Consider the following 16,700-nt stretch of genomic DNA (forward strand, 5'->3'; position numbering starts at 1 on the left):
GTTGTTAAAACATGCTCCACATAAAGGGCACTGTTGTTCTCTAAGCCTCTTGTATTTATACTGGATTTATTTTTGAGTGTGTGTACAAACATCTCTAGGGCCATTACAAATAAAAAGGGTGATGACGGCATCTCTGCTGGGTGCTTATCTGACAGCTAATAAGTTCCAAGTAGCTGTTCAAAACTTTGACCCTTGTGGGTTTTAAAAAGAAATTCCATCCATCTTATACAATAATACCCTGCCCCCACATTATCCAGCACTCTTCTTAAGCAGATCCGTTCCACCTGATCCTAGGCATTCTCTCATTCAGGTCACAGTCACATAACAGGTGTATCTTTTGCCTGGGCCACATGGATCATTCCCACAACTGTGAATTTTTCATTCATTGTCAAACTTGAAAAAACCTTCTCTGGTCTCTCAATAAATAGTGGCAATAGAGATATTTGCCTATTAATCTTGATCAATATCTTTGCATCAATGTTATTAGGGTAACATGCCTAGAAGAGGCACAAATGATTTTGTCTTTGTTGGGTTTCAAAGTCAGTGAACTAGTGGCTTCTACCATCAGTTTTGAAATTTGAGAGGATTCTAGGAAACTGTTAAACAAATTTGCAAGTGTCGGAGCCAAATCCTCTGCTAAAATTTAATAATATTCACATGAGAATCTGTCAGGGCCCTGGCAACTTGCTTACAGGCCTTGGTTTGTTTGCGTTAATAATCTCTTCTATAGCAATACATCAATCAAAGCTTTTCCCTTGGAGCTTTGTGACAGTTGGTAAATTCGCACTTGTAGTATTCCCCTCTTTCATGATAACACCGCAGTGCCAACAAAAAACTGCACTTTACCTATGAGTAAAACTTATGTCAATTTCTTTCTTTCTGAACCCCCATCTGCTCTGGGAACCCTTCCACTTGTGATCAGATGCCTTGCTGCATTTTGGTTTGTGATCTACTTGCTTGTTCATCTGTACAGTGAAAGCTCTTCGGAGCAGGGTTTTGTTAACTGCTTGGCATGCTTGCTTTATTGGAAAGTGCAGTGTACACACTTATGGTGCTAGTAATAACATCTTGTTCTTTCTCACACTGAAGACAGTAAAATGCCCAAAGTTGGCAAATATCCTCTTGAGCTGCTCTATTTATTTCCCAGCAATCATGTCTTTCTCCTCTCCTATCTCTTCCAGTTTTTCTCCAGTCAAGACGGGGGTCATCATGAGGCTGAATCTGTTGGTAAGTTTTACTCAAGGCAGGCGAGGTGATGCTAATTATTACAGTATCCAACATTTCCCTTTGTAGCAGTAAGCACCGCCAGTTAACTGACAGTCTTTCAAGTGCAGCAAGTTCTGCAAGGTGTCCCCACAACTCACTGCGGCAGGGTGCCTGTATTTTGTTTTCTCAACACAGGAGGAAATAGTCTTAAATCGCAAAAATCAATTCCTCACACAAGGCTTGATCCTGCCCCTGCTCAACTCAATGGAAAAAAACTAGTGACTTTAATGGAGCAGGATTAAGCCCACAGTGCGTCATTTACTGCTTTGAACTGAATTAGTTAACAGTGTGTGAAACCATCTGCTTTTCATTTATACCTTATGTTTTTGTTGCACCAGAGAACCATTTTCCGTAATCATGCAGTAGTAAAGGAGGGGAGGAACTATCAAGACTTTAAATCAGTTATCAGAACTGTAGCAATTATGAAAAAGATTGCTTGCTTTAGTTTTATAATCTGGATACATTTTTCAATTGCTTTGTTTTAGATGGTCTATTATTTAGTGATACTTTGTCTCATTTAATTGCATTGCTTATAATAAACAGAGGAAAGGAATAACCAGCTAGAAGTGTCAAAAGGCATATAGGGTACTAGTAATCTTTAAGGGCAAAAGTCATATTTAGATTAAACTACTTAATGAAACATTTCATGTGAGTGCGCAACAGTCTGCTATATGTTATACTGAAAGAAATACATATTATATACTGAAGTGCATAAGGCACATACTGTATTTAAATATATACTATGTAATTAAACACAGGTATAGTCAACTGAAAGAGACAGCATATTCTAAGGTGAAAATTCACACTGTGTACATTAAATAGACTAAGAAATGTCAGCAGTGACATAACAAAATGTAAACTCCAGCCCATCGTATTTCTATATCAATGGAAGTTGTCCTAAATTACATTATTGAGCTAGGAAAAACTTCATAGTAAAAGAATCTCACGGATTACAGGTTTAATGATAGCTATGGAATAATGGTAAGGCACTGGAAATCTGAGACTTTCCAAAATGGACAATTTCCATACGAGATGCAGCCTCTTATGTGAAAAGACTATTCAGAGACACCGTCATGCCATACTTATTTTTGTGACAGACATGGAGATACACCAATACTACATAAGCATCATTAGTGTAGGCTCAGATTCTAATCTAGCTGTAGTCCAGTGCCTTCACTCAGATAATTATTTCCAAAGGCAAGAATAAGATATAGGGGCAGTGAGTAGAGTATGCACTAAAATTTGCTGCCCATAAGCCCTTTCCCCTCCCTGGAATGCCACCGACATAGCTCTGATTGTGGAAGACCTGTGAAGAGTGAGTTCCACAGGCCTGAATCACCATTGTTACTCCAGTTAAGATTAGTGTCATTTTGAAAATCAAGCTACTCACAGAGGTACCTAAACAAGGCTTTAGGAGCCTAATTTTAAGCAGCCAAACTGTAAAAACTTAGTCTATATAACAAACACAATTTGTTCTAAGACAGAAGCGTTCACTTGCACAGTAGCTACTCTGATGACTGTAGCTTTAACACAATTGTTTGACATGAACCCTTATTTTTTCATGTTTTGAGTGACTTGAAATCCAGTAATTCATAGATTTTAAAGCCAGAAGGGACTATTATGATCATCTAGTCTGATTTTCTTCATAACACAGGCCAAAGAATCTCCCAGTAATCTCTATGGTAAACTATAGATTAGAGTGATGTTACTGATAACTAAATGTACTGTGAAATATACCATACTACTGACACACTACAGCAGGGGTCGGCAACCTATGGCACGCGTGCCAATTTTTAATGGCACGCTGCTGCCTGCCCAAGTCCCGAGGACACGTAGCCAGTGAGGGGCAGAATCTGCGCCGCCCCAGAGAGGAGCCGCCTCAGCTGCCTGCCCGTAGGCTCCCGCGTCCCCTCACTCAGCAAGGAGCCCGCTCACCTGGGCTGCCTTGGTATAGCTGGCCATGGTGGATTGGCGGCGCGCCGGGGGAGCGGGTTCGCTGTCGGACCCGGTCCCGACTCCCGGCGGCAGTAAGCGCCGGCTGCTGAGCATCCCCGGGAGGAGGCGCCCGGCCGCAGCCATGGATCGGTACTTGCTGGGAGGAGTGGAGAGCCCTGCGGCCCAGCGGCGCTGAGTGCACAGCAGGTGCGGGTGAGCGGGAAACGGTGGTGGCCAGAGAGCCCTGGGACGAGGAGCTTGCATACCGCAGGGTCATGCGCCACCCGGAGCGGCTCCTCCAGACACAGCCAGAGGGGACTCTCTCGCCGGGGGGCGCTAGTTGCACTCGTGCGGTGTGCCGCGTGGCCCCGAGTAGGTGAACCAGCTGGGGGCCGCAGGAGTGGGGGAAGCCCTCTGCCGTGACCCCCACACACACCCCCAGCCCTGTGCCCTGAGCCCCGACCTCCCCACACACATACCCAGCCCTCTGCCCTGAGCCCCCACACACACCCAGCCCTCTGCCCTGACCCCCCACACACACTCAACCCTCTGCCCTGAGCCCCACAGCCTTGCACGTCCTTCAGGCCCATGCCCTGAGCCCTGTGCCCCGCACACACACCAGGCCCCTGCCCTGAGCCCTGTACCCCACTCACACACACCCAACCCTCTGCTTGACTCCTTCACCCCACCCCCACGACCCCAGCCCTGACTCTGGCATCCCCACACATACCCAGCCCCCCCCCCGCCCTGACACCTGCACCCCCTCACATGCCCACAGCCCTCTGCCCTGACTCTTGCCCCCCCACATACCCAGCGCCCCCACACCCTATGCACCCCCCACATCCCCACTCCCACCCTGAGCACCAAATGGGAGCTCCTGCACACGCGCACACACCCCACATTCCCACCTGCACCTCTCGCACCAAATGGGAGCTACCCAGGTAAGTGCCCCACACCCAAATTTCCTGCCCCAACCCTGAGCCCCCTCCCTCATTCTAGCTCCTGGCCAGACCCTTCACCCCCCGCCCTGTGCTCAGTGCATTTCCACCCTCAGCTCAGTGCAGAGAGAGGAAGAGAATGGGCCAGAACCAGGGAGAAGGTAGGTACCCACTGTATGTGGGCAGGGCTGGGACCCCAGACCGGCAGTGGGCTGAGTGGGCCGGTAGCGTAAGATCAACATTTTAATTTAATTTTAAATGAAGCTTCTTAAACATTTTGAAAACCTTGTTTATTTTACAATACAACAATAGTTTAGTTATATAATATATAGACTTAGAGAGAGAGACCTTCTAAAAAACATTAAAATGTATTACCGGCACGCGAAACCTTAAATCACAGTGAATAAATGAAGACTCGGCACACCACTTCTGAAAGGTTGCCGACCCCTGCACTACAGAAATAGTCAGGACTGCTTACTCTGTGCACCTGCTGAGGGTAGTATAAGGCCCAAATTGAGTTATTTACCCTTTGGAATGTGAACTATGTGATTCAGACAGTGGATATCACACTGTGAGGGAACAGAACAATCGTGTGTCTTATCTTCCTTGCCATATCTCGTGCCCACGCTTTTCTAACTGCCACATGTAATTAGCTGTTGGGGTGTGCACAGGTATAAACAAGGTCAGAACTTGATCCATTAAGTTCACTTTCAATAAACAATGCCCATCACACAGCTGGTGCTGGCTGTTAATCATAGCAGAGAGGCCAAGGATTAAGGGGCATGGAGGTTGAACTACCACAAATTCCCTCTAGGTTTGAGGCACACTGGTGCAGAATGTGGCATTTAAGCATTTGATGATGCCTGTGCTTTAACTTTTCTGTGGATAAATAGAAGACTTCAGCCTCCAGGACTGAGGACACCAGCTCATTTTATGCTGGTGAGGTGACCAAACAACCATCACATGGTAACAACTTTGGTCTATTGCTCCTGTGAAGCGGTTTCCATTTATTTATGAATGAAATTGAAACTTCCTGAGCACTTAAAATGAAAGCTGAGTTTACAAAGCCTGCAAAGATTTAACTGCTGACTAAATAATATGTCTGTCACAGATGGGGGTGGGGAGGGGAAGTATTCAAATCTATAAATGTAATCAACTCATTTATTTTTGGATCCAAGACTTTCCAGCAGTGTCATAAATCTGTTGCTGGATCTTGCATTTGGATCTCTGATTTAGCTGAAAAAAATGTGTACAATCTCAGGTACCCAGACATGTTATTGGCTGACTATACAGCAGATGAGGCTCACGAGTACAAGTTGTTCCAGGAAACTCAATTGTAATTCATACTAACTAAAGCCTATATTTTCCTCTAGGTATATGCAAAGAACCCCCACTAACTTTGAGCTTGATTCTACTTCCACTCAAATCAGTGACAGTTCTGCCACTGACTTTAATGGGAGCAAGATCTAGCCCCTTAATATGGGTTACACATTGTACATCAAGAGAAGAACACTTTTGTCATTTCCAGATCTTACTTTCCTAGCTGGTAGCATGGAAATAACTTACCTGTTTTGCAACAAATGCCTATTTTATTACAGTGGTCCATGCCAGGTGCTTCAGAGGGAATTAACAAAGCAGGGCTATTTTGAGTGATCCATCCCGTCATCCAGTCCCAGTTTCTGGCCGTTGGAGGTTTAGGGACACCTGGAGCATGGGGTTGCATCTCTGACCATCTTTGCTAACAAAGTTTCCTCCAGGAACTCATCTAATTCTTTTTTTAACCCAGTTATATTTAATAACTATGCATAAAATACACCACAGATAAGGACACTTTACCAATAATATTTTGGCTATGACTGTGAAACTGAGAAGTTTTTGACAAAGACACAACAACAATCTCAAATGTAGGCTTATTTAAAAGCAACACTTGTTTAAACAAAGAATATTCATAATAAAATTATAGTTCTCCCATGATAATCCCTTATCTCTGGAAAATGGGTTTTCCCTTAGCTCAATTACTAGTAGGAGTTTTTATTAATTTCCTGTGCCAAAGGATTATTATGAAATCATACTTGATGGAAGGCTTAAAAATCATGGGGTTTTTCAAAAATACACTTTGGGTTCTTTTATTTGCCTTCTGGCTTTTGAACCTTCAAGATGCACTTGGATCACTTTGTCAGCCATAAGGGCTAGAAACGTCGTGGTTTTTTTGTTTGTTTGTTGTTTTTAATGAAAACTCAGCTTCTCATGTAATCATTTGTGTCTAGGAGCTGGGGATTTTAAGTAAAATATCAAATGTTGTCAGAGTTGGCAATACTGTTTCTAATAAAAGTAGGAAATAATACTAATGTGGCTTATGGTTGACAATGTCCCTTTAAGAGGAGAGATTAAAATATTAGGAGGAAATGCTGCCGAGGACAAAGATGTTCAAACAAGGGAGCTAGCATTAGAGAACTCCTGGTCATTGTTTATTTTTGCTGTTGAATATGGCTCCACCCATAAAGCATATTTGATTATTGAGGTTCTAAGGCAAACAAATACTCTGGCACATGTTAAACAAAGAAGACTGTGCGTGTATGTGATGTCAGAAGATTCAGCAACAGATGAATGGAAACATACAAAAAAAATCCCCAACTTTTGTGAGATTTTATTGGTACAAATCAAATCAAAATAAGTCATAGAAAGCCAGGTAAATATTTGGAGATAAAAATAGAAACAAAACTAAAATTGATAAGAATATAAATGTCAACTAAAAGGCAATGAAAGCAAAGAATAGAAAAATGAGTGAGACATGGAAGTGATCTAAAACATGTAAAACATTAGTGACGCACAGAGGAAAGAAACAATAAAACCCATCTGAACTTTCAAGGGTTCGTAGTGTGTCTTTAGATTTATACCTACTGTGAATTAAATAGCCCTTGCTGTGCAAGTTTTTGTGTGGATGAGTGTGTATGATTTTGTTGCAAAGACTTGTCTTCCACTTGCAGTAATGACAAAGGTGGATTCATCTAATTATTTTATGTTTCATGCAAATCATGGTTAAATTTTACAAGTGAAAGGTGAAGAATTTATAGGGCTGGGAGACAGGAAGTTCAAAGTTTAATATTTTAACAATACTAGTTTAGCCCCTTTGCACATATGCAGTATTTTCATGACTGTTTATGCAGATATATCAGTGGTTCATGTTCTGAGTCTTGTTGAACCACTCCCTAGGGAGCTTGACATCAATGGAACTATTCACCTGTGTTACGTTAAATGTGTGTATATACAGGCTTGTCTCCATAGTGCACTAGTGTGCACCAGCTGGGTGTAAATTATAATGCAGGACAGTGTGTTAGGTGCTAACTGTCCACATGGACCCTGCTGACATGCACTAAAAATTCTTTAGTGAGTGTTGACGTGGTCCTGTTCAAAATAGGACTATAGCATGGCGCACTATGAAAATTTTAGTGCATGCCAGCAGGGCCCACGTGGACAGTTAGTGTGCGACATGTTAGCACATACTGGAATTTACATCCCAGCTGGTATGCACTAACACACCTTGTAGACAAGCCCTAAGTCTTTGCAAGATTGGGACCTTAGTCTGATCTTGCTCTCATTCAATTCAATGGCAAAACACACTTTGACTTCACTAGTGCAGGATCAAGCCCATAATTATTTAATCAATTTGGTTTAATTAAAATGAAGAAGGGTCACATGCCTTATTGAGGACCATGTATGTGCTCAGGCTCTATACATGAAAAGTGATGCACGTGGGTGGGGCTTATCACCTTGAGGAGTTCCTTAGCATATCTCTACACGGAAACTAGGTACCCGTGGCTTCCCCATAATAGCCAACTCAGGCTCACGATGCTTGGGCTGCGGGGCTAAGTTCCCTCTAAGCTGCATGCCCGTGCAGCTGCTGATTAATGCCCGCGCAGGCACTCAGGGCTGTGGCAGGGAGAGATGCCTCTCCCGAAGCCCCGCACCTGCCATTGCACCCCTCACACCCAGAGCCCGTGCCCCAAGCCAGAGCCCTCACTACCCTGCACCCCCAACCCTCTGTCCCAGCCCTAAGCCCCCTCCCACACTCGGAACCTCTCGGTCCCACCCCCACCACATGAATTTTATGTGTACCAATATGGAGGTGATATGTCACACATCACCTTCATGTTGGTGCACATAACAAAATTAATTCCGCACATGGGTGGGGAAAATTAGAGGGAACAGTGCTGCGCTGTATTTCATTGCTGTATAGACTTCTGGGCTTGGGCTGCAGCCTGGGTGCTAGGACCCTGCGGGGTGGGAGGGTCCCAGAGCTTGGGCTCCAGCCTGAGCCTGGAGGTCACACTGCAATGAAACAGCCACGCAGCCTGAGCCCTGTGATGAGCCCAAGTTGGCAGGCACAGGCCAGCCAAAGGTTTTAATTTACTGTGTAGACATACTCCCGGAAGTCAATGGGGCTCTACAAAGTTTCAGGGATCCACCCACATAGATCCAGTTAGAAGGTTAGAGGCTACATTTAAGGTTCAGCTGCTTTTAAACTGACTGCAATAAATTATTAAAGCAGAAAAACAGTGCGTTTTCCCCCATGCTCACAAAACTCTGCACTTACTGTGAATTTTGCTCAAATTTTACAGCGGGGAAAAAAAGAATATTCTTAGACTGGGCGTGTGAAGTTTCAACTCCAAAAGGGCATTTGTGAGATATTTAAGAGTAACCAAAAGAAGATATTTATAATAGAATACTCTTCTCATCTATAACATCCACTACACGCTGTTTCGGAAGCCAACAGCCCTGATCCAGCAAACACCAGTTGCAAGAAGACTCCTCTTCCCCCACCCTATTGAAGTCTATAGGGCTCCACGTGGGCACAGGCAGAGTCAATGGCTGAATCAAAGCCTCATAGTTTCCTCACCAAGAGGAGGAGGAGGAGAAAAAATGCACACATATAAGAAAGGGAGAGGAGGGGATATGAGAAGGTATTTTCTCACTAGTCACCCTGTGTTTTGAAGTGTGCTCCCTTTTATACAGTTTTGACTGCAGACATTATTCCATGTTCTTTCCTCTTGGTGGTGCAGCATGCTCAGTGTGAAGGAAAGTTAATTGTACAGCATGACTTCTTATTTTCCCAGAGGTATTCGAAAGCATGAGGACAAGCAAGAATAATCAGTGATTTTGATTATTCAGTGACCATCCTGCCTTTTCCCTCTCACTCACACCTCCAAAGGAAATGACAAGAAGCGTATTTGAAATCTCTACCATACTTTTTTCCAAAGGCACCTAAAAGGCATAAGTGCCCAAATCCCACTGAAATCCAATGGGAGTTGAGTGCCTAACTTCCTTAACCCCTTTTTAAAATCCCAGCCTATATAAACATAAATAAATATCTTCGATTTTAAGCCACAAGCAAATTAGGTTCAATCAATATTCAGAATATAAAAACATCAAAGCAGGGAAACTGAGTTAAGGCTAATGTTTTTTCTTAGCTATATACAGCCGGGGAGGGTATGAAGTGAAGGGTGATGAAGAAAATTTGATCCTTCGCTCCAGATAACTTTACTGATTTCATGAATTTAAGCTGGACCCAAAATGTGGTTTGAATGATAGCACTTTCATAGGTGTGCTATTTTATATCAATATAAAGGCAATTGGTTACATAATGATAGAAGAGGCGTACTTGTGGCACCTTAGAGACTAACAGATTTATTAGAGCATAAGCTTTCGTGGACTACAGCCCACTTCTTCGGGCTGTAGTCCATGAAAGCTTATGCTCTAATAAATTTGTTAGTCTCTAAGATATGCATCCGAAGAAGTGGGCTGTAGTCCACGAAAGCTTATGCTCTAATAAATTTGTTAGCCTCTAAGGTGCCACAAGTACTCCTGTTCTTTTTGCAGATACAGACTAACATGGCCGCTACTCTGAAACCTGTCATAATGATAGAAGAAAATAGAAGTGTTGCTATCCCCTCTTGAAGCTATTAAACTTTGAAACTCAGGAGCCTGTAGCCAAAACATACAGGTTAACAACAACTCTTTCTACCTGATTTAGGCCTTGATCCTGCCATGACTTCCATGCAGTTGGTCATAGCTCAGCACGGATTCCCATTAACTTCACTGGGGGCTCTGCTTCAACACAAAGGTCTGACTATGTAGAGCTCGCTGCAGGACTGGGGCCTAAGAAAGGGCTTTTGGGGGGCATGAGATGGATGTGTAATTCCTTAACAATACCTTCTTACCACCATTAGTGGGGGGAGGAATGTTGACTGGACGGCAGGGGGTGAGAGTGGTTCAGACACATGCTTGGCAGGAGTTGAACCTCAATCCATTCATTCCCTGCTTAGCAGTGCCTGGGTAAAGGAGATGGGGACAGCTGATTAGCAAGAAGAAGATGGGGCACAAGCAGCAGTCAATTTGAACTAATCCCAGGCTTCTCTCCAGTAAACTGCTCTGCCCTCACTCCCTGTGGCTGTAGATTAGGAACTGTGCTGCTTATGATGCTGCAGATCTGACCAATCACCTGTTTTTAGGGGGTCAGGAAGGAATTTTCCCATTGGGCTAAATTGGCATGTAGCCTGGTTAGGTTTTTTGGCCTTCCTCACAGCCTCCCAGTAACACACTTGGGTTAGAAGCAAGAGGATTTGAGATTCGTATAATGCTGTTATGATTGCTGACTCACTGAAACTTACAGCCGTTGTCTAGTCTAGGTAAAGGCTAAAAGGCCCAACTCCCAGCAGTAAATGAGACCGAGGATCGTGCAGTTGAACTTTGCACTTATGAAGTAGAGAAGCTTCAGGTCTTTGCAGACTACGGTTCACCTCACCTAGCCTTGTGCCCTCTGTCACTCCCCGCTCACATATGTGGGGGTGGGGTGGGTAGAGGTTTCATAACTGAACTGAGTCCATGGGATAGACAGGAAGGGTCTACCCCGAGTTGTTGTTCGGTTCATGGTCAAAACCTTGTTACCTGCACTTGAACCAATTAAATGCCTGGTATGTGAGAGCTGGGGCAGGCAATGTAGTGCTCCTCTCAAGTTATAATTAATGAAGTTGCAGTCTGCTGTTTAAACCCATTCCACGAGTCCATCAATCATTTGTCTCTTTGTCCAGGTCAATGAAAGGCTTTTCAGATGTATGTTTATTATTGGATATGTCCTGAGGAAGACTGATATAGCTAGATTCTCCAAAAATTCTCCAGAGTATTATTATAGCTATTGAAAATGGAAGGGAGGAAAATCTTTTGAAAATTTTGCAGGGTTTTTTGGACATTTTACGTCAATACTTTGATCTCTTCTAAATTTTCCAACCAGGAAAGACTCAAAATTAGCTTCCATTTACTGATATAACATCCTTGGGCCTGTTCATGAGCCCCGTGGCTTATAGCAACCCTCTCAGTGCTCATATCCTCCTGTGGATTAAAAAAGCATTTTTAAAATCACCACTACACCATATGTCCGACATGTCACAGTTCAGGACAACTGTGCCTGTATTCCCCTTCCTTGGTTGACCCAGGGCACCCATTCAAGGCTCCTGGCTCACCTCTCTGGGGGAGACCCAGGTCTCTCTCCCTCATGACCAGGATTTTTCCAGACTTCATAGTTCCCAGCCTAAACTGTGATATCCCCATCAAGCCAGTCTGCCTAAACAGACCAGTGTCTGCACTTTGCTTTCTCTCAGAAGGCTATGAACAGCTGAAATTGCCCTCAGTTGTAAGTTACAACAGAGTTCTTTTTAAGCAAGCACATTTATGCTTAAGGTGAAAGCATTACAGAGAAAACATTAAAAACAATTAAAGAACCTATATGCAAGCTAAAAAGCTTACCAGAGATCACCCCCAACTTCAGCCTCAGGCTCTGGTAGGAGTCAGTCCTTCAAAACCCACAACTGAGTTTTCCCTGTGATACAAGTTCATAACAGTCTCAGATTCAGAACCAGAACAACCATGAATAGTTCAGTCTCTCCTTTATACAGCTTGGGCCTTTGATCTTGGCCTTATGTAACAGGTGATCTGCAGACAAAGGGCCACTCCTCAGGGTGTAGCTTCAAAAGGCTGAGTTTTTGCCTAAATGGAGATGTGGAATTTGCATTCACCACCACCTGAATATTTCGCAGAAAATTCACTGCACACGTATTATCCCAAAAGTTCATTCTTGTCTGGCACATTGTTCAATATAGTCTTTTGATCATCTAGGCCTTATATCACATCTCCCCCCAAGAGAGGTTACATACAATCCCGGCCCACAGTAACACATAAACTTTATATTTAGTACAATAGACCCCCAAAGACACTTAAACTTAATTCAATAATGTTTTTCAAGGCTATTGCAGGAAATTGTCATATCTGTCACACCACTTTTTCCAAGGGCCTCTGAAATTTGTGCATATAAAACTTACATATAAATGTTTGTACATGTAAAAGCCAGATAAAATATTTCCATAATACAGGAAGATATCACACAATTACAATAGCAGTGTGACTTTAAGTACCATTAGAAACTCACAAAATCAAGGTTGTGAAAAGGAGAGGCCCTTAGCCTGCATTGTGATGCACATGGGCAAAGGTCCACACCAGGGCCGGCTCCAGGATTTTGGTCGCCCCAAGCAGCCAAAAAAAAAAAGCCGCAATCGCGATCTGCGGCGGCAATTCGGCGGGAGGTCCTTCGCTCCGAGCGGGAGTGAGGAACCGTCCGCTGAATTGCCGCCCAATAGCTGGACGTGCCGCCCCTCTCCGGAGTGGCTGCCCCAAGCACCTGCTTGCCAGGCTGGTGCCTGGAGCCGGCCCTGGTCCACACCCCTATATATCACATTGTAAGATCAGGGATTTACTTTGTAAACCAGAATGCAGGAAATCACTGAATGCTCACTGCTTCTATGGTTAGATTTCCTGACCTCTGTCACTGAGTAAAACATCCTTGACTCAGGTAAGTTTAGATGATTTTTTTAAGAGGGAGAGAACAAATGTCTAGACAGAAGGGTTTAAAAACAAAATTGGTTCTTTTCTCACTGGGTAAAATGTCTTATCCTGTGAAAGGGTTTACAAGGTCCTCACGTGCCAATCGAGGGGATGCCCTCTGCCCCAGTGGTGCCTCTAAGGCCTGGTCTACACTACGGGTTTAGGTCGACTTTAGCAGCGTTAAACCGAATTAAGCCTGGACACGTCCACACAACGAAGCCCTTTCTTTCGACTTAAACGGTCCTTTAAACCGGTTTCTTTACACCACCTCTGACGAGGGGATTAGCGATAAAACCGGTCTTTGCGGGTCGGAATTGGGGTAGTGTGGACGGAATTCGGCGTTATTGGCCTCCGGGAGCTATCCCACAGTGCTTCATTGTGACCGCTCTGGACAGCACTCTCAACTCAGATGCACTGACCAGGTAGACAGGAAAAGACCCGCGAAGGTTTGAATTTCATTTCCTGTTTGCCCAGCGTGGAGAGCACAGGTGACCCCGCAGAGCTCATCAGCACAGGTAACCGTGATGGAGTCCTCCCAGGATCGCAAAAGAGCTCCAGCATGGACCGAACGGGAGGTACGAGATCTGCTCGCCATATGGGGAGACGAAGCAGTGATAGCTGAACTCCGTAGCAGTAAAAGAAATGGAAAAGTATTAGAAAAGATCTCCAAGGCCATGAAGGACCGAGGCCATAACAGGGACACACAGCAGTGCCGCGTGAAAATTAAGGAGCTACGGCAAGCTTACCACAAAGCCAGAGAAGCAAACGGAAGGTCCGGGGCAGAGCCACAAACTTGCCGCTACTACGCGGAGCTGCATGTGATCCTAGGGGGTGCAGCCACCACTACCCCAACCGTGTGCTATGACTCTCTCACTGGAGAAACACACAGGGAAGACGGTTCGGGGAACGAGGAAGATGACGATGGAGGTACTGTAGGTAGCTCACAGCAGCAAGGAAGCGGAGAAACCGGTTTCCCCAACAGCCAGGATATGTTTGTGACCCTGGACCTGGAACCAGTAACCCCCGAACTCACCCAAGACCCTCAGGGCACACAGGAGACCTCTGGTGAGTGTAACTTTGTAACTATTTGTAAACATTACAAAAAAAAGCAAGCTTGTTTAATGATTACCTTGCCCTGGCAATCGCGGCCAGTACATCTACTGGAAAAGTCTGTTAACGTGTATGGGGATGGAGCGGAAATCCTCCAGGGACATCTCCAGAAAGCTCTCCTGGTTGAAATGGGGTGATTTTATTAAGGGGACATTCAGAGGCGCCCGTTCCTGCTCTTCTGACCAGAAATGTTCCCCGCTGTTAACCACGCGGTGGGGGGAGGGGTGAAGTGATCATCCCAGAGAATCGTGTGTGTGTGTGTGGGGGGGGGGGGGGGTTTACTTGTGTTTGTGCCGCATGTTAACCGGGAAACCGCAGCCCCCTCCTTTTACATTGAAACCCCATTTTAAATGGACAACCCAATTCATCCTTGATATGGGAAATGCGCTGCTGTTTGCAACCTTTCCCGCATGTTAAGAAGGTTAAAAAAGCCAAAACACTGTGGCCTACGATGGCTGCCTGCAAGCCGAAATATGCGACCTTGTAATGAAAGAGTGTACCCATTGTTCTCTAAAATGTGTCTTTTTTAACCATCTCTCCCTTCTCCTCCGCCAGCTGCAAATGTTTCTCCTTCGCAGAGGCTCGTGAACATTAGAAAGAGAAAACGTAGGACGAGGGACGAGATGTTCACGGAGCTGCAGATGTCCGCCCAGGCTGATAGAGCACAGCAGAATGCGTGGAGGCAGTCAATGACGGAGATGAGAAAAGCCCAATATGAACGAGAGGAGAGGTGGCGGGCTGAATCGCGGGAAGAACAGAGCAAGTGGCGGGCTGAAGACGATAGGTGGCGTCAGCTTGCAGACAGACGGCAAGAGGCAATGCTCCGTCTGCTGGAGCATCAAACTGATATGCTCGAGCGTATGGTTGAGTTGCAGGAAAGGCAGCAGGAGCAGAGACCGCCGCTACAGCCCCTGTGTAACCAACAGCCCTCCTCCCCAAGTTCCATAGCCTCCTCACCCAGACGCCCAAGAACACGGTGGGGGGGCCTCCGTCCACCCAGTCACTCCACCCCAGATGATCGCCCAAGCATCAGAAGGCTGGCCTTCAATAAGAGTTAAAGTTTTAAAATGCAGTGTGTCCTTTTCCATCCCTCCTCCCCCACCCATCCCAGGCTATCTTGGCAATTATCCCCCTACCTCTGTAAGGAACTAATAAAGAATGCATGAATGTTAAAAAAAATGACTTTATTGCCTCTGCAAGCGGGAGGGGAGGGTGGGGTGGGGTGGTTGGTTTACAGGGAAGTAGAGTGAACCGGGTCGGGGGGGGGGGTTTGGAGGGTTCATCAAGGAGAAACAAACAGAAGTTTCACACAGTAGCCTGGCCAGTCACAAAACTCGTTTTCAAAGCTTCTCTGATGCGCACCGCGCCCTGCTGTGCTCCTCTAACCGCCCTGGTGTCTGGCTGCGCGTAATCAGCGGCCAGGCGAGTTGCCTCAACCTCCCACCCCGCCATAAAGGTCTCCCCCTTACTCTCACAGATATTGTGGAGCGCACAGCAAGTAGCAATAACAATGGGGATATTCTTTTCGCTGAGGTCTGAGCGAGTCAGTAAGCTGCGCCAGCGCGCTTTTAAACGTCCAAATGCACATTCCACCACCATTCGGCACTTGCTCAGCCTGTAGTTGAACAGGTCCTGACTCCTGTCCAGGCTGCCTGTGTACGGCTTCATGAGCCATGGCATTAAGGGGTAGGCTGGGTCCCCAAGGATCACGATAGGCATTTCAACATCCCCAATGGTCACTTTCTGGTCCGGGAAGAAAGTCCCTTCCTCCAGCTTTCGAAACAGAGCAGAGTTCCTGAAGACGCGAGCATCATGTACCTTTCCCGGCCATCCCACGTTGATGTTGGTGAAACGTCCCTTGTGATCCACCAGGGCTTGCAGCAGCATTGAAAAGTACCCCTTGCGGTTTACGTAGTCGGTGGCTTGGTGCTCCGGTGACAAGATAGGGATATGGGTTCCGTCTATGGCCCCGCCACAGTTTGGGAATCCCATTTCAGCAAAACCATCCACTATTGACTGCACGTTGCCCAGAGTCACTACCCTTGCTATCACCAGGTCTTTCATTGCCCTGGCAAATTGGATCACAGCAGCCCCCACCGTAGATTTGCCCACTCCAAATTGATTCCTGACTGACCGGTAGCTGTCTGGCGTTGCAAGCTTCCACAGGGCTATCGCCACTCGCTTCTCAACTGTGAGGGCTGCTCTCATCTTGGTATCCTGGCGTTTCAGGGCAGGGGACAGCAAGTCACAAAGTTCCATGAAAGTGCCCTTACGCATGCGAAAGTTTCGCAGCCACTGGGAATCGTCCCATACCTGCAGCACGATGCGGTCCCACCAGTCTGTGCTTGTTTCCCAGAATCGGCATTCCACGGCATCAACCTGCCCCAGTGACACCATGATTTCCACATTGCTGGTGCCTGTGCCTTGTGAGAGGTCTATGTCCATGTCAATTTCCTCATCACTCTCGTCGCCGCGCTGCAATCGCCTCCTCGCCTGGTCCGGGTTTCGCCTTGGCATGTC

General features: G+C 45.7%; 2 protein-coding genes across 3 annotated transcripts in view; both read left to right on the forward strand.

Annotated features, from left to right (window-relative positions):
* Nucleotides 1–16,700, forward strand: part of PIP5K1B (phosphatidylinositol-4-phosphate 5-kinase type 1 beta) — a 221,687-nt gene that overhangs the window by 26,530 nt on the left and 178,457 nt on the right. The window lies entirely within an intron of this gene.
* LOC135972424 (mediator of RNA polymerase II transcription subunit 15-like) lies at nt 1,234–15,238 on the forward strand. Its single transcript, XM_065550515.1, has 2 exons — nt 1,234–14,135; nt 14,736–15,238. Exons 1-2 carry the CDS (start codon nt 13,595–13,597, stop codon nt 15,236–15,238), a joined length of 1,044 nt encoding a protein of 347 aa, XP_065406587.1. The 5' UTR covers nt 1,234–13,594.

This window comes from Chrysemys picta, chromosome 6, assembly GCF_011386835.1.
Source record: "Chrysemys picta bellii isolate R12L10 chromosome 6, ASM1138683v2, whole genome shotgun sequence".
Classification (NCBI taxonomy): domain Eukaryota; kingdom Metazoa; phylum Chordata; order Testudines; family Emydidae; genus Chrysemys; species Chrysemys picta.